The sequence below is a fragment of the Vulpes lagopus genome, chromosome 15 (assembly GCF_018345385.1).
Source record: "Vulpes lagopus strain Blue_001 chromosome 15, ASM1834538v1, whole genome shotgun sequence".
Classification (NCBI taxonomy): Eukaryota; Metazoa; Chordata; class Mammalia; order Carnivora; family Canidae; genus Vulpes; species Vulpes lagopus.
In genome coordinates, this window is record NC_054838.1 from 2,331,936 (window position 1) to 2,358,411 (window position 26,476).

The 26,476-nt window shown below is 41.2% G+C and overlaps 1 protein-coding gene and 1 long non-coding RNA gene across 2 annotated transcripts in view; one reads left to right on the top strand and one right to left on the bottom strand.

Moving 5' to 3' along the window:
* Positions 1–4,845: 4,845 nt before the first annotated feature.
* On the bottom strand, positions 4,846–18,908 carry LOC121475957. Its single transcript, XR_005983855.1, has 3 exons — positions 18,808–18,908; positions 11,972–12,107; positions 4,846–4,883 (listed from the first exon to the last, which is right to left on the bottom strand). It is a non-coding gene; the product is annotated as an uncharacterized LOC121475957 (long non-coding RNA).
* Positions 18,909–19,142: 234 nt separating this feature from the next.
* SLC5A12 (solute carrier family 5 member 12) overlaps positions 19,143–26,476 on the top strand; it is a 46,824-nt gene continuing 39,490 nt past the window's right edge. The window contains exon 1 of the mRNA XM_041730543.1: positions 19,143–19,833. Within this exon, the coding sequence (XP_041586477.1) occupies positions 19,168–19,833 (666 nt within the window). The 5' untranslated portion in view covers positions 19,143–19,167. The remainder of the gene's footprint in view (positions 19,834–26,476) is intronic.

Sequence of the window (26,476 nt, forward strand, 5' to 3'; positions counted from 1 at the left end):
GTCCTTACTCACGCAGGTGAGCCCTTCCACCTGTTGTAATAGTAACAGTCTGGTTCTAGTAACTCTCTGCCACACTTGACCACATCCAATTTTTAAAACCTGTTTACAGATCCAGTCTTATTTGGGCCTCACAGCAAACCTTTGAGTTACCATTAGCCCTTTTTTATAGATGGCACCATTTCACAGAAGTTGACGTGCCCGCTTGTGAAATGTGAATCGTCTTTCTTCTGTCAATGGCCTTTACCTTCAGCAAGTGATCCCATGTTGGTTACAGAAACAACTAACAACCAGCTCCTTTTTCGAAAACACAAGCGAGGGATGGGTTCACTCCACTTCTTTGTTGACTAAATACCCTCACTGGTTCCTAAACTCTGGCAGGAACACAAACCTGTTCCACACCTTTGTTAACGGGCAGACTGTGAAAAGAAGCAGTGGTCTGATAAATAAATGTGAGGGTGGGTATGGACGTACACGTTTATCCTGCTGTGATCTCATGGTAAACGTCTCCTGTTGTTAAGTAGGAAGCACCCAAGAGAAAAACAATTCCTTGTATTTTCAGTCATTTCAGAGACAGACGTGTAAAGTGTTTTGAAAACTCCCCTGTTCCATGTTTCATGAGCAGCAGAAGTAAAGTGAAGAGGAGAACAATGGTTTGCTTCATTCAAGCCTTAAAACTCCTCCATCCAAAATAGGGCAGTGATGAAATAACTTGTTTTTAGTTTGAATGATTAGGAGAAATGCAGGAGTCCTCCCCAGTGGGGGTGGACCGCAGCGGGTACGTATTCTCACAGCATTCGCCCTACCTTTCTAGTGTCTAGAGCCGAGGTTGACACACTCTTTCTGTAAATGAACAGACAGTAAATATTTTGGGCTCAGGGGGCCACAGGCTTCGTTGTCCTAATTAATTCTGTCATCCTAGCAGGAAAGCATCTAGAACAATAGTGAACCTGTGGGCAGGGCTGTGCTCCAGCAACATCGTATGTATTAAGCAAGCAAATCAAAGGAAGATTAAATTTGGCCAGAGGGCTCAGGTTGGCTAATCCCTGATCTAGAACTCCTCTGAAAACCCTTCACCACCGATAATTTAGAATATATAGAGGTTACATATCCACGGGCATGCGTGTGTATGTTTTTAATAATCTCTGACAACGGAAGTCTTACGAAAATCTCTAAAAAGATTTGGTGAACTCAAATCCTTCTAAACTGTTTCTCATTTTTAAGTTGATCCTCATTTAGATGTCATTTCAGGGTCGCGAGGCAGGAAGGGCTGGCATTATTATTCCTATGGTTTCATTTGTAGAAGATGAAACTAAGGCACTAGCTAACTGGTAGAACTTGACCCACGTCTTCAAAGACACAACCGTGGGTGATTCTTCTCTGGATGATTTGAAATATATCCACTGTAGCAAATTTTGACCTCACCCAAATAAATGTATGCCCTGATCTTACAACATTACCGTTTAGGAAATATGGATACCAAGTCACCCAAATTAGGAATCCGAGTAGCAGGTGATTACAGTTTACATTAGTTTTTATTTTTTTAACAAATGAAGTTCAAAGATTGTGTTTACAGCATCATCGACATGGACTTTATTATATCCGTAACTGGAAGACCAAACGCCCCTGCTCCCACACCAGACAAGGACTGGGCCCTTCCAGCATTAATTCAAAGCTTTCTTTATATTTTGTATTGGTCGATAGGAGCCCAAACCTGGGTTGGGGGGTAGGAACTAGAAAAGAGCTGAAGTGCTCTGAAGAAGAAAATAGGAGGAATTTTTCTTTTTTAAGAGAGGGAGTGGAGAGGGGCAGAGGGAGAGAGAACCCTAAGCAGGCTCCATGCCCAGCGCAGAGCAAGGACCTGAGCCAAAATCCAGAGTCCGACGCTTCACCACTTAACCGAAGGAGCCATCCAGGTGCCCCAGGAGAATTTTTATTTGATTAGTTGGTTGTTGGATTTGGCTCCTGTGAAGAAACAGGGAGAGGTGAGGGGAGGAGAGGGGAGGGAGGGAGGGGAATAACCATAGTATATGATGACAACAACACAAAACAAGAACAACCAGTTTAGGCGCAGGGGTGGCTAGTTGTTTTCACTGTGGTCATGTAAACACCCCCTCACCATCTTCCCCTAATTTTAGTTAAATCTGCTCCTCGTCACAGGCACTAGTGCAAGTTAATGGTTTTGTGAACCAAGGAGAGAAGGCAGTTTCCCCTCTGGGTGGTGCTGTCTGTGGACAGGAAAGAACCACCCCCACTTGGAGTAAATGTCCATTCTCTGAGAACAAATCACTGGGCTTTCCCGGGGGGAAGGAGCTCTCAATAATCACCTTGCCCCCCCCCGCCAGGGGTTCATTGATCTTGGGCAACAGTGCTAGTCCAGAGGCCGCCCTGAATGTAGCTGAGCTGCAGCCACTGTCCGCTTTTGTCTTCCACTCACATACCGACCTGACCCATCTTTAAACCGAGCTTGGTCCTGCTTATGCACAATCCTGAATTCAAAATTTCTGTCATATAATGGGTTTCTGCTGGAACTACTGGATGGCTTTATGATTCAGTCAGTCCACCCGGAGCTCCCTTGATGTTTTCCTTTGCTGTACGGAAGGTTTTTTATTTTGATTTAGTCCCAGTAGTTATTTTTGGTTTTGTTTCTCTTGCTTCCGGAGACCTATCTAGAAAAATGTTGCTATGGTTGGTGTCAAAGGAATTACTACTGCCTGGGCTCTCTTCTAGGAGTTTTATGGTTTCAGGCCTCACTTTTAGGTCTCATCCATTTTGAGTTTAATTTTGTGTATAGTGTTAGAAAGTGGTCCAGTGTCGTTCTTGTACATGTCGCTGTCCAGTTTCCCCAGCACCATTTATTGAAGAGACGGTCTTTTCCCCATTGTAGATTCTTGCCTCTTATGTCATAGATTAACTGACCATAAAAACCTGGGTTTATTTCTGTTCTGTTGATCTATCTATTTTTTACACCAGTACCATACTGTTTTGATTACTATGGCTTTGTAATACATCTTGAAATCTGAGACTGTAATATCTCCAGCTTTGTTCTTTTTTTAAAAAAATATTTTATTTATTTATTAATGAGAGACACAGAGAGAGAGGCAGAGATACAGGCAGAAGGAGAAGCAGACTCCTCGCAGGGAGCCCGATGTGGGACTTGATCTCGGGTCTCTGGGATTACACCCTGAGCCGAAGGCAGAGGCTCAACTGCTGAACCACCCAGGCGTCCCTCCAGCTTCATTCTTCTTTCTCAAGATTGCTTTGGCTATTCAGGGTCTTTGTGGTTCCATAGAAATTTTAAGTATTATTTGTCCTAGTTCTATGAAAAATGATGTTGGTGTTTTGACAGGAATTACTTTGAATCTGTAGATCACTTTGGGTGGTATGAACATTTTAATAAAAATATGGTCACTTGGTCTCTGAGGTCAAGCTTTTTGTCTCTACCAGAGTCCAAACCCAGTAATCTACTCACTGATTGATCCCACTGGGATCTGGTATAAATTCATCATTGCATCTTTTCCCACAACAACGTCTGACAGTTCATGTGATCCAAGTGGCTGGTCAACTTGCACTGCAGCTTAGATCTGCTTGGAACTCTTTCATTCTCGGGGTCCCAATCAAACATGACATCCTTTCATCACACCCAATATACAAACCCAGAGCAATATTCTGGGTGTGAAATGTGTCACCTGCAGAAAAAGAGGGACTTCCAGAAATTAGACTTCTTTGTGAAAGATGATGCAAGATGCATAATTTGTCTTTGACTTTAAAGAGGTATCTTGACACATTCCTGATTTCTGGTCTCCTAAAATGTTTAACTGAAACACTGAAGTGGCAGGTCTCTCAGTATTCATAGGATTTGTCTACTCGCCTCTGCAGTGGTGATGTCTTCAGGATTTTTGCGTCTTAGCCACCTCTAGCTTATTCTAGCCAAACAGCATGATGCCAGTGATGTACCCAAGCAGTATGATATTCTGTAGGATGTCAAGATAGCTCAGGTTTTTTTTCACTACATTATGAGAAAAAGAAGGAAAGGTAACATAACCCTGGCTACAACTGTTGAATATATTGTCATCTACGTATTGTGAAAGTCAACTGTTTCTAATCTTCAGTCCTGTTTCAATAGAAAGGAATAGTCACCGAATTAATGGTCACCGCGTATTGAAAACCATACTATATCAATCTACGGTAGAAAAAAAGATTGTTTGACATGTTATTGTGGCTACTCCTTGGATGAGTGTGTATAGTCTACAGCATAGTCCAGCATCCACCCGGTTTTTACAGGAGCCCAGACTAGCAGATGTAACAGTACCACGAGAAAGACTCGCACTCCTGTTTCTTTAAATCTTATAATGCTTCACCCTCTCTACCATCTCCTCTGGGATGGGATGTTGTTTTTGATTTGCTATCTTGGCCAGGTGTGGGAGGCAGTTTCAGAGGTTTTCTTCCACTTGACTTCTCCACTGTACTAGCAATTACCCCATAGGCCAAGGACCTAGTACGGGGGTTACTTACTCTGATTGCCAAGGATGTCAATCACCATATACATGCATGGGTTGAGGACACGGCCACCAGATGAGTTCCCGAACATGGTGAACCCTGTAACTGAGACTTTGGGGAACATGCTGATACCTGAGATCTCCAGGTATTTGTGCCCGTAGAGATGTTCTGTTCTACTTACTATCTCCACAACTCTCATTGATTTAGGACCCCCTGACTGCTGCCCTGACATTGCCATTTGTTATAGCAATGATAACATCCCAGTTTCTGGCAGTTAGGTCTGTCTCCTAGCTTCTGTTGTTTTAGAGCCCCAACATCCCCATTGTCATCCATTCTGTAGATCTACTCACTGATTCTCTCACTGGGCCAAGTTCAGTTCCAGACCACTGCAATAAAGCAAATATTTCAACAAAGCAAGTCAAATGAATTTGTTGGCTTTCTCTGTGCGTATAAAATTCATGTTTATACAAAGCTTTAGTCTGTTAGGAGTGCAATGGCATTACGTCTAAGAAGGCAGTGTGCATACCTTAATTAAAAAATGCTTTATTGCCGAAAAGTGCTAATTACCACCTGAGCTTCCTGCAAGTCTTAATCTTTTGCTAGAGAAGGGTCTTGCCTCTATGGCTGTGGACTGATCAAGGTGGTGGTTTCTGAAGGTTGAGGTGGCTGTGGACATTTTTAAAAATAAGACAATGAAGTCTAATACATTGATTGACTCCTCCTTTTATTAACGGTTTCTCAGTAGCATAAGATGCTGTTTGATAGACTTTATTTTTAAGATTTTATTTATTTATTTGACACAGATTGAGAGAGAGACAGAGAGAGAGAGCACAGCAAGGGGAGCAGCAGATGGAGAGGGAGAAGCAGGCTCCCTGCTGAGCAAAGAGTCTGATGCAGGGCTCAATCCCAGGATCACAACCTGAGCTGAAGGCAGAGGCTTAACCAACTGAGCCACCCATGTGCCTGTTGATAGACTTTAAACCACACTAGAATTCTTTCAGAATTGGAGTCAATCTTCTCAAACCTTTATCAACTAAGTTTATGTAATATTCTAAATCTTGTAATTTCAACAATCTTCACAGCTTCTTCACCGAGTAGGTTCATCTCAAGAAACCACTTTCTTTACTCATCCATTAGAAGCAACTCTTTCTCCATTCAAATTTGATCATGAGATGCAGCAATTCAGTCCCATCTCCAGTCTCTACTTTTAATTCTAGTTCTCTTGCTGTTTCCCCCACATGTGCAGTTTCTTCCTCCACTGAAGTCTTGAAACCCGCTAAGTCAACCATGAGGGTTGGAACCAACTTCTTCCAAACTCCTGTCAGTATAGATATTTTTGCCTCTTCTCATGAATCATAAATGTTCACAATGGCATCCAGAATGGTGAAACCTTTCCAGAGGGGTTTCAATTTACTTTGCCCAGATTCATCGGATGAATCACTATCTATGGTAGCTACAGTCATATGAAATGTATTTCTTAAATAACAAGACTCAAAATTTGAAATTACTGCTTGATCTGTGGGCTAAAAAAAATGGATGTTGTGTTTGTAGGCAAGAAAACAACTTTCATCTTGCTGTACATCTCCATCAGAGCTCTTGGGTGACCAGGTGCATTGTCAATGAACAGTAATATTTTGAATGGAATCTTTTTTCCGAGTAGTATGTCTAAATAGTGGACTTAAAATATTCCATAAACCAGGTCATCAACAGATGTGCTGCCATCTAGGCTTTGTTGTTCCACTTGTAGAGCACAGGCAGGGGAGATTGGCGTAATTCTTAAAGGTCTTAGGATTTTTGGAATGGCAGACGAACATTGGCTTCAATGTAAAGTCACCAGCCCCTAACAAGAGAGTCAGCCTGTGCTTTGGAGCTTTGTAGTGAGGCGTTTTCTCTCTAGCTATGAAAGTCCTAGATGGCCTCTTCTTCCAGTATGAGGCTGTTTTGTCTACATTGCAAATTTCTTGTTTAGCACAGGCACTTTCATGATTATCTTAGCAAGATCTTCAGGATGACTTGCTGCAGCTTCTACATCAGCACTTTTATGTCATGAAGACGGCTTCTTAATAAAACCTCATGAGTCAAGGTCAGCTGGCTTCAAATTTTTCTTCTGCAGCTTGCTCTCTCAGCCTTTGTAGAACTAAAGGGAATTAGGGCCTTGCTCTGGTTTTGGCTAAGGGAATGTCGTGGCTGGTTTGATCTTCTATCTAGACTGCTAAAACTTTCTTCATGTCAACAATAAGGCTGTTCCACTTTCTTATCTCTCATGTGTTCACTGGAGTAGCACTTTAATTTTCCTTCAAGAATTTAGCCTCTCCATTCACACCTTGGTGAACCGGTACAGAAGGCCTAGATTTTGCCTATCCTGGCTTTGGACCTGACTTCCTCACTAAGCTTAATCCTTTCTACCTTTTGATTGAAAGTGTGGCTTTTCCTTTCATTTGAATACTTGGAGGCCATTGTAGGGTTATTAATCGGCCTCATTTCAATATTGTGGTGTCTCAGGGAATAGTTAGTTAGCCCTGAGGACAGGGAGAGAGATAGAGGAATGGCCACTCAGCAGAGCCATCAAGAACATACACATTTATCGATTAACCTTGCCTTAAATGGGCAATTCGTAGGTGCCCCCAAACAATTATAATAGCAACATCAAAGATCACTAATCACAAATCACTGTAATAAAAATAATAATAATGAAAAAGTTTGAAATACTGTGAGAAATACCTAAATAGGACACGGAGACATGTGAGCAAATGCTGTTGGAAAGGTGGTGCTTATAGACTTGTTTGATGCAAGGTGGTCAAAAAAACCTCAATTTTTAAAAAGTATAATATCTGTGAAGCATGACAAGGCAAAGTACCAAATGAGGTATGCCTGTAGTTGGGTTCATCATTTAGTGTGTAGCCGTCTGACTAGCACATAGTAAATAGGGGGATCCACAAAGATGCATTTTATTTCTTCTCTTGTCCATTCTGTAGGTCCTTTCCCATGGGATGGACTTGGAAACAACCTTGCATAATATGCTTCTTCAACGAGCCTTTAATCCTTCAGAAGTTTGGGATGTGAAATCAACTTATACAAAGGTTTCATCCAAGATGATTCAGATTCTAAAAATTATTGAAAATGTCATTTTTCTTCTAAGAAGTAGTACTATTTTTTCCTTCACTCTCAATGACTATTCCCTGTGGTAGAACTTGATGGTTCACGAACTCACAGAACCTCAGCTAAATTTATCTTTATGCTTGTGGACCTGCGAACTTCAGTATATATAGGCAGCGACATCTTATTGCTAGATAAAACAATGATTAACAAAAACCAAAGTCCAAAAGTAAATCTTTACCTGAAGGAGAAATAGCCACCTATTCCCTTAGCAAAAAAATTGCTAGGCAAAAATTATAAAAATTTTAATGAAGTTAAGTTTTTCTTCTAAGTTTTTGTCAGTTGTTGTGTTTATAACTTTGTATCCTCGGTAGTAAGACCATTTATTGAGTTATCATTTATTGAACCTCACCTTATGCCTGGTACTAATTCTCTTATCCACAATAACCATAATACTCTTCCTAGTATTTATCTTAACTGCTTTATAGGCATTGTCTTATTTAATATTCACAATTACCCTTCAAAATGTTGTTTCTCTTTTACAGCTAAGGAAACAAGATCTCAGTTTTCATAACTTTCCTCAAACTTGTAGTGTGGGGAGCAGAGCTTGGAAAAGAATCCAGATTTGACTGACAAAAGCCATGGTCTGCCTACCACGATACCTGGTTTTCATGAAAGCAAATATTTACCTCTGCCTTACAAGGTTGATTTTTAAAAGCCCCCCCCTCTATTTTTTTTCTTAATTTCATGCAAGATTTGCAAGTTCAGTGGTTATTCAAGACCAGAACCCTTAAATCAAGTGTAACATCTCTCTTTCTTAGGGAAAGAGAATGTTGGGCATACAAGAAATGGACAGACAGCTATGATTCCTAGAAATTGGATTGTTCCTGTTGAATAGGAACACAGTTGATTCTTATCATCTAGAAGCTCCTAAACTTAACACATAGACAAAATCAAACACCAATGTTTCTATCGGTAGGTATCCTGAGCTCTATTTGTTTTTCTGCTTGTGACAGTGAGGTTGATTTTAATTCCACTGACAATTGGAGAATTTTTCCTCTTTGATGACTAAAACTAAACACATTAAGAAGTCAGGCTTAGTAGAGCACCGAAGCTTATCAGCTGCTTTCCCTCCACCTGAGTGGGAATGCTGTGTGGGAGGGTGCTTTTTCACAAGATGTGGAAGGATCAGCCCCTTTTCAATCTCAATAATTTCTCCAGGGGAGAGAGACACTGCCAGAGAGTGGGGGCTGGAAACCAGAACATTCTGGAACCTCCTGTGATCAGAAACAAAATACCGACAACTGACCTAAAAGTTGGCCTGAGGCAGTTGCAAGAAATTAGCTGAATTTATTCTCACTGATTATCCCCTGAAGAGGGTGACCATTGTCTTGGTTTGCATGGGACGGCTTGAGTTACCTCTGCCCCAGTATCACAGCACAATCCTTTTCACTGTCAGTGGTCTCAGTTAAGATGATGGATCATAAATTATATGAAGTCTTTATTTAGAGACAATTTTCCATCCCCACACCCCTACTGGATGATAGATATCTCAGGAGTATGGACCAGGTTTCATTTGCCCTTTGCATACTTCCTGAGCACTTCACTTTGACCCTTTTATGTGGTTTGCATTGAACAAATGCTTGCTTTATTAAATTGAATCTGTATAAATACTCCAATAGTAAAAAGGGAAAGAGAAAGAAAGAAGAAAGAGAGAAAGAAAAAGAAAGAAAGAAAGAAAGAAAGAAAGAAAGAAAGAAAGAAAGAAAGAAAGAAAGAAATATGTATTGAAAAGTACTGTGTAGTAGACCCTTCCTTAGGCACTGATTTATCTTATTGATTTATATTACCTCTTTGGAGCTCATAACTACCCTGCCAGCTATTCCTATTTTACTGAAGAGGAAACTCAGAGAGATTCAGCAATCAGACTACATTGTATAGTTAGTAAATAACACAGAAAAAATGCAATTCTGTTCCATTTCATGTCCAAGCTCAAGATTCTATTATTATTCCCCCTGCCTTCCTGTGAAGGCATATGCCAGTATCCTTGTGTGATGCTTTTATAATTTAGAATACATAATCGTATAGAGATCTCAAAACAGCCCTGTAAGGTAAGTAGAAGCTTCCTTTTACAAAGAGGTATATTCATTTTACAAAGTTTTCATCTGGTGATATCTTCATCATCTTGGAATTAATTGCACCCTCCCTACTTAATCCCAACTCTCCTTCTTCAGGTGTACTATACCTAACTTTTCAACATATACTGGTGATGAATTCCTAAAAATAGAAATAGTGAATTTATTTGGTTTATAATGTTTTCCCAAAATTTCTCTCAAAAGTACTCATGATTAAAAATGTCATAGCATGTCTTCCCAATTAATAATTTTTTGCTGTTCACTCATGCTTTCCTATTAGGAAAACCTCAGCTATCTCTGACAGACCTCACAAACCTCAAGTTAAATCTATTAATTTGGAAAGATACTTGGCAGGGACAAGGAGTGGGATTTCAAACTTGAAATGTAGTAGGTAGATACATGAAAATCTCATCCAAATACCCATTTCCATACAGAGATGTATTTTAAAACAAGTAGAAGTTAGCTTCTTGAACCCATGTTTGTCCCACAAAGGCCTCAATATTGTAAATGTTTCTCCATAACCCCTTCTTTCTAATCCTCTAGAATTCTAAAATATAGTGCAAATCAAGATCGTTTGTAAATATGCTTTCTTACATACTCTTCCCCAAGTCCTAATTGCTGTGACATTGCATAATATTTTTGCTTCATCGGATAACTGAAATAATGCTGATTTAGGAAAGTTTGAAACATTTTTAAAATGGGCCATACACTTGCTTATCTTGAGTGCAAAGGTGACAAGAAGTGTCTTAGAAGCTATAATAGCTGCAAATACCTACAGAATCACGAAACAAAATTAGCTGCAGCTGACAGATTTCAGCTGAGCTAGAATTTTTACCCCATTTACATGACTATTCCTATCCCCAGATAGGAAGAAAGAAAAGGAAGACAGAAGTGATATAAAATGTACAATGTGATAAATTACAACAGTGCAATGACACCAGGAGGATTTCCATAGTCTAGAAATTCCAGATATAGAATAGAGCAAAAACCAAGAAAACTCCCAGTCAGAAATCTGACCTTTGCCCCCCTGGATTGGGAAATAAATAATTATAAGGTTCTTCCTATGTTGTTTTCCTGTAGTCTTTGTTCTTTCCAGAATAGTGTTGAAAACTCCTGGTGCAAATGCAACAGCTCTCACTAATAGAGGTGTGACAGACATCAGTTTTGAGGTTCCTATGATGTGTGAACTCTGTATACGACACATGCCTCTAACATTCATAGTCGTCTAGCGAAAAGGCTCTTATTTCTCTTTCGAAGATGAGTGATTGAGTGTCAAAGAAATTAAATAACTTATTTGAGGTGGTGAGATTATAAATGGCTGAGCAAAAATGTGAGCCTAGCTCTGGTTTAAATCCTCTAGTGTTCACTGCTAATAATTAGGCCCTTCACTTCTTGACACATATGTATGTATCTATCAATTTACTATCATGTTTAAGTTTGTTAAATTATCTGAAAACCGTAAGAAAAGCCACCAAGAGCAAGCTTCAATAGAAAGGAGATAGAAATGAAATAAAACAAATTTGAGGCTCCTAGCAAAGGAGGTCCTGCTAAAAATCCTTATATGGGACTTGGGTACGCCTGTGGAACGCCTACAGAGAGCCGCATGAAGAATTGCATCCATTTATTCTAACTTCCCCCTGCCTTACTGCCCATCATGCCCTGTGAATAACTTAGCCACTATCCTGAGTTGATGAAGATGTAAAGCAATTTTCCCAAGGCCAAAAAAGTGGGTAATTGACTGTGAAAAAATTTGAGTTCTGTTTTTTTATGCTTTCAATGTAATGGGAAGCATTTTTCCTTAATGTTAACAATTTTGAAACAGTTACCTGAAAAACCTAAATCCTGATGGGAATTTTTTCTAGAGGAACTTTTTAAATGTATCATCAACCAAGATAAAATACAAAGCCTGGCAACTTAACATGGTGAGGAAACCAAGTCTAATCAAGTCTAATCAAACATTAGAAAATATAGAATTAGAATAAAGTTTCTACGAATTATTTCTCAGACTAAAAATCTAAAACACACACATAAATATCACTAAGAAACTCAGCACTTGAACAGTGAGTGCCCTGTGACCAGTGTCGATGGACCTCCATTATGACCATCTTAATCTTTTATAAAGGAAGACAATGTTATCTTTGATTTGACACTAAGCAGGTGAGAACACAGTCACCCACATCACACTCCAAATGGGTCACTGTTGGAAAAAACTCTATGTTGTAGTTACCATTGCACATTTTTACCTTTTTCTCTTGATGTTGCCTTTGAAGCTAGGACAGATTTGTTTGTATATTCCCAGTGATGACAAATGTTCAGGAAATACACAAAGCCACTCATTCATAGTGGTGTCCAGTGGTAGCAAGGGTGACATGAGGAACCCTGGAATAGGATAGGAAATTAGGTACAGAGGAGATTCCACAGTAACTGATAAAGTTACATCAAAACTTGCCAACTGTATTATCCTGTTCAAATATATTTCAAAAGATTCTGAATAAATAAAAGATACTTAATATTAAAATTTGCTTGAATTTAATTGAAGTTTTATTGATTGATCGATTGATAAGGTACTTGAGAACATGAGAGTGTTACAGAACATGAGGAGCCTTGGCTATCACTGCTCTATTTCACTGGAGATGCGTTGATTGTCACTGTTCAGATTGACAAGGTAGAAAGACTTAAATTTTTCTTCAATACCTTTTTTTAGAGAAAGAGAGAGCACATACATGCATGCATGAGAGAGGGAGTGAGGTGGGAGGGAAGGAGAGGAAGAGAGAGAATCTTAAGCAGGCTCTATATCCAGCATGGAGCCTACCATGGCACTCGATCTCACAACCCTGAGATCATGACCTGGGCCAAAATCAGAGTCGGATCCTTAACCAACTGAGCCACCCAGGCATCCCTTTAAAACTTTTATTTTTTTATTTTATTTTTTAAAGATTTTATTTATTTATTCATGAGAGACACAGAGAGAGGCAGCGACACAGGCAGAGGGAGAAGCAGGCTCCGTGCAGGGAGCCTGATGCGAGACTCAATCCCAGACCCCGGGATCATGACCTGAGCTGAAGGCAGATGCTCAACCGCTGAGCCACCCAGGCATCCCCCTTTAATACTTTTAAAAAGTCTCTCCATTTAAACTAAAAAGTGAGTAAGCTGAAAATGTCTTTATAAGATATATACAATGGAATATTACTGAGCCATTGAAAAGAATGCAATCTTGCCATTTGTAACAGCGTGGATCGAGCTAGAGTGGATTATGCTAAGCAAAGTAAGTCAAAGACAAGCACCATATGATTTCACTCATATGTGGAATTTAAGAAACAAAACAGGCAAGGGAAAAAAGAGAGAGAGAGAGGCAAACCCTAAGAGACTCTTAAATATAGAGAACAAGCCAAGAGTTGCTGGAGGAAGGGTGGGCAGGGGATGGGCTAAATGGGTGATGGGTATTAAGGACTTGTTGTGATGGCCACTGGATGTTATATGTTAGTGATGAATCACCAAATCCTATTCCTGAAACCAGTATTATACTATGTGTTAACTAACCAGAATTTAAATAAAAATTTGTTTTTTTTTAAATTTTTATTTATTTATGATAGTCACACAGAGAGAGAGAGAGAGAGAGAGAGGCAGAGACATAGGCAGAGGGAGAAGCAGACTCCATGCACCGGGAGCCCGACGTGGGATTCGATCCTGGGTCTCCAGGATCGCACCCTGGGGCAAAGGCAGGCGCTAAACCACTGCGCCACCCAGGGATCCCTTAAATAAAAATTTGAAACAAAAAAAAATGTTTTTGTAAGAAATACTCAGTATAAACAGTATAGATTTTGGAGTTATCCAGGCTTTACTCGAGTCTAAAAACCACTTCTCAGAAGCTATATGACCTTGTTCTTGACCTTGGGCTAAGCACTTGAATGTGCTTTTTTTCCTAACATTTGTAAAATGGGACTATTGATACTATTTTTTACACATTTTTTTAATTTTTAAAAAAAGTTTTACAGATTTTTATAGTCATATGAGAACCAAAATAATACATGAAAGTTTCAGACAATAAGAGAATCCATCCCCTTTTCAAGATTATTCAAAAGTTCTATTTTAATGGCTAGAAGCATGAACTAAACAAGAAATGTTCTTCTTTTATACTTATTTAGCAAATCAAGCCCATTGTCGATCATGCTGTTCTACAATGACGAGTACTTAAGGGCGTTTAATGAGGACCTTGATCCTCATGCTCAATTGCCCTTCCAGCTGGATATTCCTTTCCAATGTTCTACTTGTTTACTGTAGACCTGCAATGCCGTAGGTCGGTTCTAAATAACATTATCTGCTGGACTTTGAAATTTGCCTCTTAAAGGTTTGAATAACCGTCTCTTCACATTTGTTAAGTGTATGTAGAATGAGTGAGTGAAATTTTAACCACAGTCCCATTTAGCTACAATGAATTTGGGAACTTGACAGGATGGAATATAAATATCAATTTTACATGGAAAATATGTTTGGAGGTAGATTAATACTTAAGCTTAAAAAAAAATCTTGAAAGATTTTTTATTAGTTTTTTTATTTTTTTCTTCAGTAAAATAGGGATTAAACATAGATTATAAAGATGGAATGGACTCCTAGAATTTATATACTTCAGTTTGATGTATGGGGTGTCTGTTAAGGGACAGAAACTTCTAGATTATGAGGTTACCTTAGAAAACAAAGTAGATAAATCCCTTTAGAAAGTTTTCATTTCAGTTGAGGGATGTTAACATTTAAAATATTATATAGTGGGGTGCCTGAGTAGGTGGCTCATTCAGTTAAGCATCTGACTCTTGATTTCTGTTCAGGTCACGATCTCAGGGTTGAGGGATCAAGGTCTGCACTGGGCTCTGAACTCAGCACAGGGTCTGTTAGTCCCTCTGCCTCTGCTTCTCTCCCCACTTGTGCTCCCCTTGTCTTTCAAATAAATAAATAAATAAATAAAATCTTTAAAAAATAAAATGTTACAAATTATATTAGTAGAGGATACATTTTTGAAGAAAAAATAGAGTAGGGAAGGAAGATTTGAAGGTGGTTGTTTGCAGTTTAATCAAAGAAGGCAACATCTGAGTAGACTTGAAAAGTGATTTAGTTACTTATATTAATCTGAATATCTAATTATTAATAGGATATACCATCATTTTTTACAAATGTGGTAACTAAGAACCAGAGGAAATAGTAACAAAATCATAGAACAGCTTAGTGACAGGATGGAGAAAGAAACCTGGTCTCTTGTTGCAGGTAAAGGATGCTCTCCACTATATTACACAAGGGTTTGGGAACAATCTTTTTTTTCTAGTGAGAAGATGTAAATGAAATTCAAGTATTAACTCCTCAGTGCCCCCAAACCTCTAGCCTTCTCAGATCACCCTTCTTTTTATATTAGGAAGGAAAGGAGGGAGAGAGGGAAGGAGGAAAGAGAAGGTGAAAGAAGAAAGAAAGAAAGAAAGAAAGAAAGAAAGAAAGAAAGAAAGAAAGAAAGAAAGAAAGAAAGAAAGAAAGAAAGAAAGAAAGAAAGAAAGAAAGAAAGAAAGAAAGAAAGGAAGGATAAGAAGGAAAGGAAAAGAGAAAGAAAGACAAACACAAGACAAAAAAACAAAGACAAAAAAGCTCAATCTCCCGACTTTGATGGAATAATCAATCTCAAAGGTCATAAATATTGTCAGGAGGTCTTTTCTGCAATTTACGCAGGCTCTATATCTAGCATGGAGCCTACCATGACACTCAATCTCACAACCCTGAGATCATGACTTGGGCCAAAATCAAGAGTCAGTTGCTTAACCGACTCAGCCACCCAATTTTTGTTTTTACTGGGTCCTCAATTTCCCCTATGTGTCATACTTCCTTCAATAGTTTTCCTTCCTCCTTCTGTATTTTGAACCTAAAGACAAACACAATCTCTTTTCCCTTTAGTGTAATGATGAATATAAATCAACATAATACCAGTGATGTAACAGCTTTTCCATAAAGGTTGAGGTGAAGAAGGGAATTACACTCCAGCACAACATGACAAAAATTTAACATTTATTTGAGGACCTGATGTACAGCATGGTGACTATAGTTAACAATATGGTATTATATACCTAATACCATTATACCTATGGTATAATATACCTATTATATACTTAAGAGTTGCTAAGAGAGTAGATCCTGAATGTCCTCACTGCCCACCCCCCAAGAAGGTAATTATGGGAAATGATGCAGTCAACTAACCCTATTGTGGTGATCATTCCACAATATATAAGCATATCAAACCATCACATTGTATATCTTAAACTTACATAATGCTACATGTCACTTATATCTCAATAAAGCTGGAAAAAATACTAACATTTAATGTTAATCTCATTGTTAGAACCCCTTTGGTTCTCCTTACACTGGTTTTAAGATAGTCTTACTAGCTTTGAGAAATGTCTCTGCCACCAGATAGATTCATGTACTGGTTTTTGTTTTGTTTTGTTTTGTTTTTGTCTTTATTCCTATGCCTAGTCTCCAACACTATACCCCCAGATGTCTAATCTTGCCAGTGCTTTACTGTTTCCTCCCTTTGGTAGCATTCAATGTTCTCAAACTCTCTTGCTTTCTCCCATTAGAACTTGCTCCAAGCAAAGTGCAGAACTATTTTACACCAAGGAGACTATTACTGAAAACAACAACAAATCTAACCAATTATGCAGTAGGAATTGGATAGTGGAGCCTCCTTAGGGGAGAGAGTGTGTGTGTTGGGGGGAGCCGGTGATGATGTCTTACCTTCTAACAAAGGTTTCCACCTTACACTAAGGAACAAGTTTCAGTGTTTGCATTTGGAGTTCCTGCAAAATGATACAGGAGATACTGGGGTTTCTTCAGATTAAAGAAGTACATTTTCCCACCCTTCCATGCTAATATTTTTGTTATAGGGATGTACCTTCTAACTGATATAGCCATTGGGTGCCTGGGTGGCTCAGTTGGTTAAGTGTCCAACTCTTAATTTCAGCTCAGGTCATGATCTCAGGGTCCTGGGATCAAGTCCCAACAGGCTCCCCACTCAGCAGGTAGTCTGCTTGTCTCTCTCCTCTCCCTTTTCCTCTGCTCTCTTTCTCTCTCTTTCAAATAAATAAGTAGATCTTTAAAAAATAATTGATACACCCATTGCATGTGCTGGTTGTGTTGTTTTCCCTGAAAAGTTATTAGTAAGTTGATCCTATATCTTATATAGGTTCACCATGAACCTTGCATGGAGTGAATTTCATGGGGAAGGAGGAAGAGAGTTTGAAGACACTGAATGCTACCAATAGGATGGAAAGATTTTCAAAAAATGGGAGATAACTGAGAATTAAATTAATAAATTGATGCTGTGCCTCATAGTCAGCAAAATGTTGAAAGCAAGGAATATGTTATTGTGAGAAGCATGGAGTTTCCTTCCCATACCAAACCATCAGCCGCTCTATTTCCCCACTGTCTTGACATCCAAGACAAATGCAAGTTATGTAGACAATACTGTTTCTTGACACTGATTCATTAAAATCAGCAGCACTCATGGACTCGTCAACCGTAAGCTGCTGGTATTTAACCCTGGGACCTCATAGATATAATGATAATGTTTTGAGCAAATATTCACCTGACCAGAACAAGTTGTTTACACCCTTTGTGGATTGAATATTAACACTTAGTTGGTGTTAATATTAAAGTAAAAGGTAGTCAAATCTCTGAAAGCCAGAGTTCTGATTTTCTGCTGAGACTGTTACAAACAAAACTCTGTTACATAATCAGAATGGTGCATGATAAAAATAATTAAAAGCTTAGGTTAAAATAAAAATATTAAAGGCCTGGTTTCCCATTAACACTGATCATGTCAAGTCTGCAAATTTAGAGAAGGAAATTTAACAGGACACTGATAGCTCCTGGCGGTCTTTGCGTATTTATTTGTAACTACAAGTATATTTTGGCCATCAGTGCTTCCAATGCCCTTCCAAATCCATGGAGCACAGTAGAGAGGGAAGACAATATCCAGACTAAACAAATCATCACAGATATGTTCAATTATCCAGATGTCAAAAGCAAGATTAGAATTTCCTCTGTTTGGCAGAAAATGTTTCTGGCGTTGGGCATGTTGGATAATTTACAATTTCTTCTTTTGCTTTGTTGATTATTTCCTTATTTTCTACAGTGGCTACTGTTTCTTGATCACTCTGGACCGGGCCTTGTCCCTATCTTCCAAAAGTTGGTCATCTACAACAGCTGACAGACTCATACAGACACTCATGTAGGTTCTTTAAAATAGCGGAGAATACGCAGTCCCAGGAGGGGCTGCTCCCACGGTGGCTGGGGTGGAGCGAGCAGGTGTGAGTCAGGGAAGGCTCCACACAGCAGAGGAGACAGGAACTATATCTTGTGGAATAACCAGGCTTTGTAGGGCGAGGGTCAGGGAAGACCATCGAGAAAGAGGAGAAGTATGAACAAAATAGAGAAACCGTCCCCCAAAGGCTTAGTGGGGACACTTCAGGACAATTGATGGTCTAACAAGAGCAGAAACGGGAGTCTGTAACTGGATTTTCACCTTCCTTTTCTTATTTGTCCTAAAACTAATTCTGAGTTAACCTCAGGTACAAGTGTTGAGTTGTAAATGTCAAAATGAAGGAGAGATGGAGATAAAATGGAGGAATACAAATGGTGTTTTTTTTTTTTTTTAAGATTTTACTTATTTATTTGACAGAAAGAGAGCAAGGGAGAGCACAAGGCAGGAGGGGCAGAGGGGGAGGGAGAAGCAGGCTCCCCGCTGAGTGGGGAGCCCCATGCTTAGGACTCCATCCCAGGACCCTGGATCATGACCTTAGCCGAAGGCAGATGCTTAACTGACTGAGCCACCCAGATGCCCCATAAATGGTTTATTAATTATTGGTAAATCCATTTTCTGAGTTAAGAGAGAATCAACTACTATGTTCAGGAGGGGTCCACTGTAAACGTTTACCAATAAGAGCCAATGAGGTAGATATTATCGGCTTTCATATTAACAGATGGGGGAAAGAGGGTAGAAAGTTTGAGACACTTGAAGCCTCATAGTAACCCCTTGCGGTCTTATTACCTCCATGCTCCAGCTGAAGCTCAGAAAGGTTAAATGACTTGCAGCGATTACACAGCTTGCTTAGAGTGGAGCCAACTTGAGCAAAGGTCTCCTGATTGCCGGTCCCTTGCGCCTTTCCCTCCACACCCACTGCCTCGGGCAATTGCAGGTACCCTGCCTCCACCCTCCCTTCCTCCCTCACTCGGGGAAAAGACACCCCCGAGGGTGCTGTTGCCCAGTGCAGATTCCATTTCACTACTTAAAAATGCTGAGATGTTCAACTTGTATCACTTCCATTTTTTCTCCAGTAATGTTTAACCTTAAATCAAAAAAAATCCAGAAGATAAAAGAGCATGTTATCTGGAAGTCCATTCCACCCCCATGGTTATTAATTTCAGAACACATCTGAACTCCCTCTCCGTTTTAGCAGGGGAACATACAGCTCCTGGCCGGGTCGGATTGCACGTTCTCACTCGGCGGTACCAATACTACTTACTACCAGATTCTTCTTTGGAGTCAACTTTGAGATCTTCCCTGAATACAGCTTGGTGTCTGGAGACCCACTCAAGTGCCTACGGTCATCAGTCTCCTCCCAAAATCACCTTGATCTCTCTCGGCAAAGCAACCACTGTCCTGAGCTCCGATTTTGGAAGCAGCTTCCCCCTGAGCCCTGGTTGGAAGCACCTCTCTGGTGCCATCCTGCCCAGCATGGAGGCCAAAAGCTTTGCAGTTTGGGATTATGTCGTGTTTGCGGCCCTCTTTGTCATTTCCTCCGGGATTGGGGTGTTCTTTGCTATTAAGGAGAGGAAAAAGGCAACTTCAAGAGAGTTCTTGGTCGGGGGAAGGCAGATGAGCTTTGGCCCCGTGGCCTTGTCTCTGACAGCCAGCTTCATGTCAGCTGTCACTGTGCTGGGGGCCCCCTCGGAGGTTTACCGCTTTGGGGCATCCTTTGTGCTCTTCTTCATCGCCTACACCTTTGTCATCATCCTCACGTCGGAGCTCTTTCTCCCTGTGTTCTACAGGTCTGGCATCACCAGCACCTACGAGGTAAGACAGCTCTGCTTCTTCACGTTAGAAAGAGTAGTTATTTTCTCCCCCCCAATAGCATACATCACCTTGATAACACAGGGTTGTTGAGAAGCGCATTTATTTTCAGGATGATCACACAGCACAGGAAGAGCACATGTGGGTGTTATTGGGCAAGGCTTAGGTTTGGCCATACACACAACTGCGTTCGCATCCGTAGAATGAAGAAGGATGGAGCCACTCCCACGAGGCTACCCCAAGGGTGATACCTGCTTCCTGGTCTAACTTGTAGGACAGTCTCCCTGAAAGGGAGTTGACCTTATTATCTGTGTCAGTAACATCAGTCTTCTGAAAAGCATGCAGAAGAGACGCTGCAAATGTTGCCATTTTCCAGATAAGAAAACTCAAGATTGAGATAAATGGTGTACTGAGTAACCATTTCGTCTTTATCCCCTTCTGTCATGTAGTAGAGCCGAGTCCTTTAACAAAAGTTATTTCTACCAGTTTTGGTAGAAATACCAAAAAACATAGCAATTTTTTTTTTTAATTAAAAACATTTTAATGAGGGGGGATTCCTAAATGATACAAATATGGGGATTATGTTAATGAAAACAAAATGAGGCAGTGGTATGTTGATCTTGCAATAATTCTCAACTAAAATAGCACGTTAAAAATTGAGTTTATGTGCCCAGTATGTAGGTGTGATCATGAGTCAGCTTCTATGAGAAAGTGGTTTGTTTTCCTTGTCCAACACCATCTCTATATCACAGCAGAGGATTCTTAACACACCTCTTTTTTGTTATTATGTAAACTAAATGATTACAAAGGATGACTCTGGATTTCAAAAGCCACTTCAGCAAATGAATACTTTCCAGAAGGTTTTAAAACTTGTGATTCCACAGATAATCAAATATCCAAACTCCCCTCCCCACCAAAGGTAGGTAGGTGATCAGAATAGGTAGTAGGTTGGATGGTAGGTAATGCACCAGCTACTGTCTGGGGCGTAATTCAAGTGGGAATGACTCAATTGATGCTTCATCCCACAAAGTCTATGCACATATCCTCGTTGCTCATTAGTGTACTTTCGGAAAACGTAAATATATCCTTGGTTTTTCCATTCAGCTATTAACGTTTGACTCCCCAAAGCATTGCTACTGTTTTTTTAAAAAAAATGCCTCAGTAACTGTTAGAAAGAGGGAGACAGAGGAGAAAGAGAGGAGTCAGAAAGGAGTACAACTTCAAAGTCCATTGCTTAAGAAGAGGATGACTTTGTGCAGGTTACTGAGTGTTGTTATCAGCTACGGTTTCCACGTAGAGGATACTTCCCTTCTTTCATGAAGCTTTGGTTGAGTGTTAAAGAGTTTTTAAATTAAATAAATAAATAAATAAATAAATAAATAAATAAATAAACAAACTGCCCAAATGTGGAAAATCATTTGTACAACTAAGTAACTCAGTTAAGCACTCAATGCTCGTTAAGCACCTACGATGTTCCCGGGCGCCCTCTAGGGCTGGGGGAGAAAGCACTGGACCAAACCTGTCTCTTATGGGGCTTCCTTCATCGCAGAGAAGGTGATCAATAAATGTACCGGAAGGTGATCAATAAACATACTGCGTAAGGCGATCATAACAGAAAAGTGTTGGCCATTTACCTGTGTGCCAAGCCCTGCTCTGGGTCCTTCACGTGTATTCAAGCATTTGCCCTTCACATGACCTTTCCCGGTTGGTTCTATCATTATCATCCCCTCTTAACAGACTAGAACCATTGGACTTATGGAGTCAAGCAACGTGCCCCATGTCGCCCTCTAGCAAGTGGCAGTGTTTCCAGCCGGGCAGTGGAAGTTGGAGGAGGTTGCATGTGCCTCGCAGCCCTCTGGCCTGCCGAGTGCCCTGGACAGACAGTAAATAGGAAAAGGTAGATTGCAGGGGTCCTGCCTCAGCAGGGACGGCGGTAATTCATACAGGGTGGTTAAGTGAGATTTGGGTGGTGACCAGGGCCAGTCCTGGCACCCCGGGAGGGAGAGACACCCCAACCTACAGTAGCCACAGATGCCCAGGCCCTAAAAAGGGAGTGGGACTCGCATGTTTGAGGGACAGGAAAGAAATCAGTGTGCTCCAGAGGAGGGAGCCAGGGGGAGAAAGGTGAGAGAGGAAATCAAAGAAGTGGAGGGGGGAGTCCCTGTATGTGGAGGAGCATTCCGGGGGGTGCGGTGTCAGACACGGGGAGGGGCTTGGAATATTTGTGGGGTAATTTGGTCACCACACTGAGAGGAGGCACCCACTACTGGAGTGCAGGGGGCCCAAGCAGGGACAGTGGGGGTCTTGGGCATGTGAGACACATACGTACGATGAGTAATTGTACCACTTCGTGCTCGGTGGTTGTTCAACGCCCTCGTGTTCCAAACCTCCTGCAAATAGAAATCACGACGCACTTGGCTCTCTGGTTATGTTAACCTTTGAAAGTAAGAAGCTGTGTACATGCACTAAAACGTAGGGTATTTGCCCCAAGACAAAGTGGAATAAAAACATTGTCTTGAGGTCAATTGAAAAATTTTCTGAGCAACCCTGCTCCAGCGGTGCTACTAATTGGTTTTCGGGAAAATGGTTCAGTTTTTACAGTAAACCAACTGCAAATATGTACCCGAGGAGCTCTGAGACTGCCTTTATAATTATTAAGGTAACACAGGTACAGGAAATGCAAGGGTTTCACTGAATTTAATTTATCGTCGACGTTTATTGCCCTCTATGTATTTTAATTTTTACTACCCTAGTAAGGATTTCAGATTGCGTAAAGCACACACGGGGTGATTGGGGGTTGCCTTTTGCTGTGTCAGAATGGGCACTACAGCACAAGGGTGAAGGGCATGGACTCTTGAGACGGCTGGTGGCTCTGGGGTTGAGCGTCTGCCTTCAGCTCAGGTCGTGACCCTGAGGTCCTGGGATTGAGTCCTGCATCCGGGTCCCTGCAGGGAGCCTGCTTCTCCCTCTGCCTGTGTTTCTGCCTCTCTCTCTGGGTCTCTCATGAATAAATAAATAAAATCCTAAGGAAAAAAAAGAATCATGGACTCTTGACTCTGTTGGGCTGTACACGCTGGCACTGCCGCCCAGCAGCAGCGGGACTGGGAAAATCGCTGAACCTCGCTGTGCCCGATTTCCACATCTGTGGGAGAGTGATCATAAATGCACCTGTCTCAAAGGATGTCCAGGAGGCGTAAATGAGGTGTTACATGCAAACACTTTTAACAGAACCTGGCCAATGGTGCGTGCCACGTAAGCGTTTTGTGTTATTACTTATTATTGTTGTTGGTCCTGTTGTTACTGTCCCCAAATTTATACCACTCAAGCCCTTTGCAGAAGCTCTTTGTTCATCCTCCATTCCCTATTACCCAACCATAGATATTCTTCCCAGGGTCTTTTAAAGCCCTGAGGACTGCAAGAGGTGGAGTCTGTTTCCCTACCCCTTGAATCTGTGAGGGCCTCGCGACTTGCTCTGACCCATAGGATGTGGCTTTGACCAAGAGAAGTGATGTGTGAATTTGGAGCCCAGGCCTCGTGAGGTTATATGGCTTCTGCTCTCGCCCCCTTGCAATGCCGTCCTGGTACTGCTGTCGGGAAGCTGGGCTAGGCGGGCTGGCTTCGGGGGGATGAGCGGACACGCAGAGGACGACAGAGGCACCCCAGCCAGCACCCAATGCGACTAGCAGACCTGAGAGTGAGGCCACCTAGATATTCTCACCCAGCTGACCTTTCGGGTGATGGCAACCTCACAGGGGCCCTGGGGAAGCAAGTAGGGAGATTACCCAGCCAATCTGCAAAATCATGAAAAATATTAAATTCTTTTTAATGTTTATTTTTAATTTTGGTTGCTTCTTTTAAATTGCAGCATAGTTGATCAAATCCTTTGTTTTTAAGCCAGTGGGGCTTGGGGTGAGTATCACGCAGCCCCTGCCAATTGACTTAAATGCTTTGATATACAGTGGGATTTCCAGAGCCAGATGCACCACCTGTGCAACTGTACTACTATCCTGCCCCTTGTCGAAGCAGGAGGGCTTGTCCTCACCCTCACGTGACAGATGAGGCTCAGCTCAATCGCAGTGTCATATGGTTTCATTATCTCCATTTGGACGGTTTGTCATTAGCCTCATCCTGCTGTCTCCACTCCAGTTAACCTTGTTTCCTTCTTTATCTTATCACAGGCTGATAAACCCAGTCTGTTATTATTCGCCCTCAGCACTAGCCTATAGGCTGGTGTGTGCCTGCCTTCTCATTTTTCTTGGACTTCTTAAACTAAATGACTTCTGAATTACTTACTTCTCTTTAACCCAAACTTTTTCATTATAGTAATGCACAGGCCACTACTTTTTTTTTAAAGATTTTATTTATTTATTCATGAGACACAGAGAGAAAGAGGCAGAGACCCAGGCAGAGAGAGAAGCAGGTTCCTGCAGGGGAGCCCGATGTGGGATTCGATTCCAGGACCTCGGGGTCATGCACTGAGCCGAAGGCAGACGCTCAACCGCTGAGCCACCCAGGCGTCCCCCAAGCTACTACTTTTTTAATGTCATCTTTCGAAGTGGTGCCTAAGCATTATAGGTGACTTAATGTGGGGGGTTAAGTTTCTTTCTTCCTAATTTGCCTTTCCTTTACATTGATGGTGTTGTAGTAATTATAGTTAAGGTTTCAGAAATTACATATGTAGGTATAGGATATCATTATTGAATATTATTTTGGCATAGTAAGTGACGTCACAAAATGATTGCTTTAGGATGGATATTCAGGGTCTGAGAGGGTTTGAAGCAATGCTATGAAGCCTTGAAGGTCTTTGTAAGTGTTGACTTTTACTCTCCGTGAGATGGGTCATGGCAGCGTTTGAGCAGAGGAGTGACACGATGTGATCTGCATTTTTTGAGTGTTGCTGTAGCTGGATGTTGGGAATGAGTCTAGGATTTTGACTGCTGAAGCAAGGGTCTGGTTCAGAGGCTGTTCCTATAGCCCAAGCAAGAGCTGATGGTATTCCGGTGGCAAGAGAAGAGATGATGCAAGTGGCTATATTTGAGAGTGGGACATAGGCACCAGGATTCTTGTAGGAAGTGGACGTGGGGGGTGAGAGAAAGAGAGGGGTTAAGACTGGTTCCAGGTTGAGTTCAAACCAACATGAGAAGTGAACTTACTATCTACTAAGATGGAAAAGAATGTGGCTCTATAAGGCCTGGGGTCTTGAAAATAATCGAATACAATGATGGGAAGTGTTACCTTTGCCATTTTCAAAAGTGGGCATCAAGGATGCATCTCTTTGGTTGAATTTCCATTTTTATTATTGGCTGTAGTGATAGATAAATACACATCAAAGAGGACCATTGAGTGAGGGAGGGAGTAATTGAAAGAATGGGTAAATGCAGTCTTTCAGATGTAGAATTTCACAATTGCAATTGTCTCTCCTGTTTCAAGGATGAAAAACCGGAGGCTTAGGTCCCTGTGAGATTGTGGCAAAGCTCAAACTAGAATTTAAGGAGTCTTCCTTCTGATCCACTTCTTTTTTTTTTCTTCACATATTATTTTCTCAATATTGCCTCTCCAGCTGGACTGAATTGGCTGACATCAGGGGAACTAAACCGAGAGGCTAAAACCCTTGACTTTGTGCAGGTTCCTATAGCAGTTTCCTCACTGTCTTGCCATTTTTCATAATTTCCCTTTTGCTGTCCCAAACTTCAGGTGCCACCCAGTCCCAAAGCTAATACCACATATTTGGGGGCTTCGGGGTTACAGCATTTCTCCACTCCTACTACCAATTTTCATATTACTTATGTATTGCTGTGTAACACATCACCCCAAAATAAATTTCTTAAACAGCAATTTTATTTGCTCACAATTCTATGGGCCAGCAATTTGGTCTGGGCTGAGAAGGGTCCAGTAAAATAGTAAGGTTCTCCTCCTGGTCTCACTGGGGCCTTGTATGTGCCTGCCATCAGCTCTTGCATTAGCTAGTGGCTCACCGGTCTGGGGGAACTCAGACAAGACAGCTTGTCTATGTCACACTTAATCTTGTCCTCCATTGGCTACCTTGAGTTCTTCTATGTTTTGGAACAAAAAGTTCCCATCAGCAGAACATATCTTTTTTACATGAGCATTTTTAGTCACCACTTGGATTATATTTGCTTTAAGTTATGTTCCCCCAGAAGCATTAAAAACCAACCAACCAACCAACCAACCAAACAAACAAACAAAAAAACCCTAAGACAAGGATTTGAATGCAAGTCATACTGGAGGAAGTGATTTCATTGAATATTGGTGGCGATGAAAATATGGAAGAAAATGAAGCCAATAAAAGGTGTGTTTTTGAGCAGGTTACCCCTGTGAGCACTTGAGGTTCCATCTTCACTGGGGACCTGTGGAAGACCTCCAGATCCTGTCTCAGGGTCGTCCCTCCTGGTGGGCAAAGAAGCCTGAATATTTGTGTCTAACTCCTTCTGTCACTGGCTTTCAGCCAATGATAACAGCCCCGGGCGCTGCCAGCCTGCCCTGTGCAAGGGCTGAGATGAAGCCCTGAAGCAAAGGATCACAGGTGCATTGGGAGGCCATCAGCACGTCCTGGAATACTGAGTGCCACCCACCTGACGGCTACGGTCGCTAAGATCCCAGCATGTCCTCGTCCCTGGACTTGGCG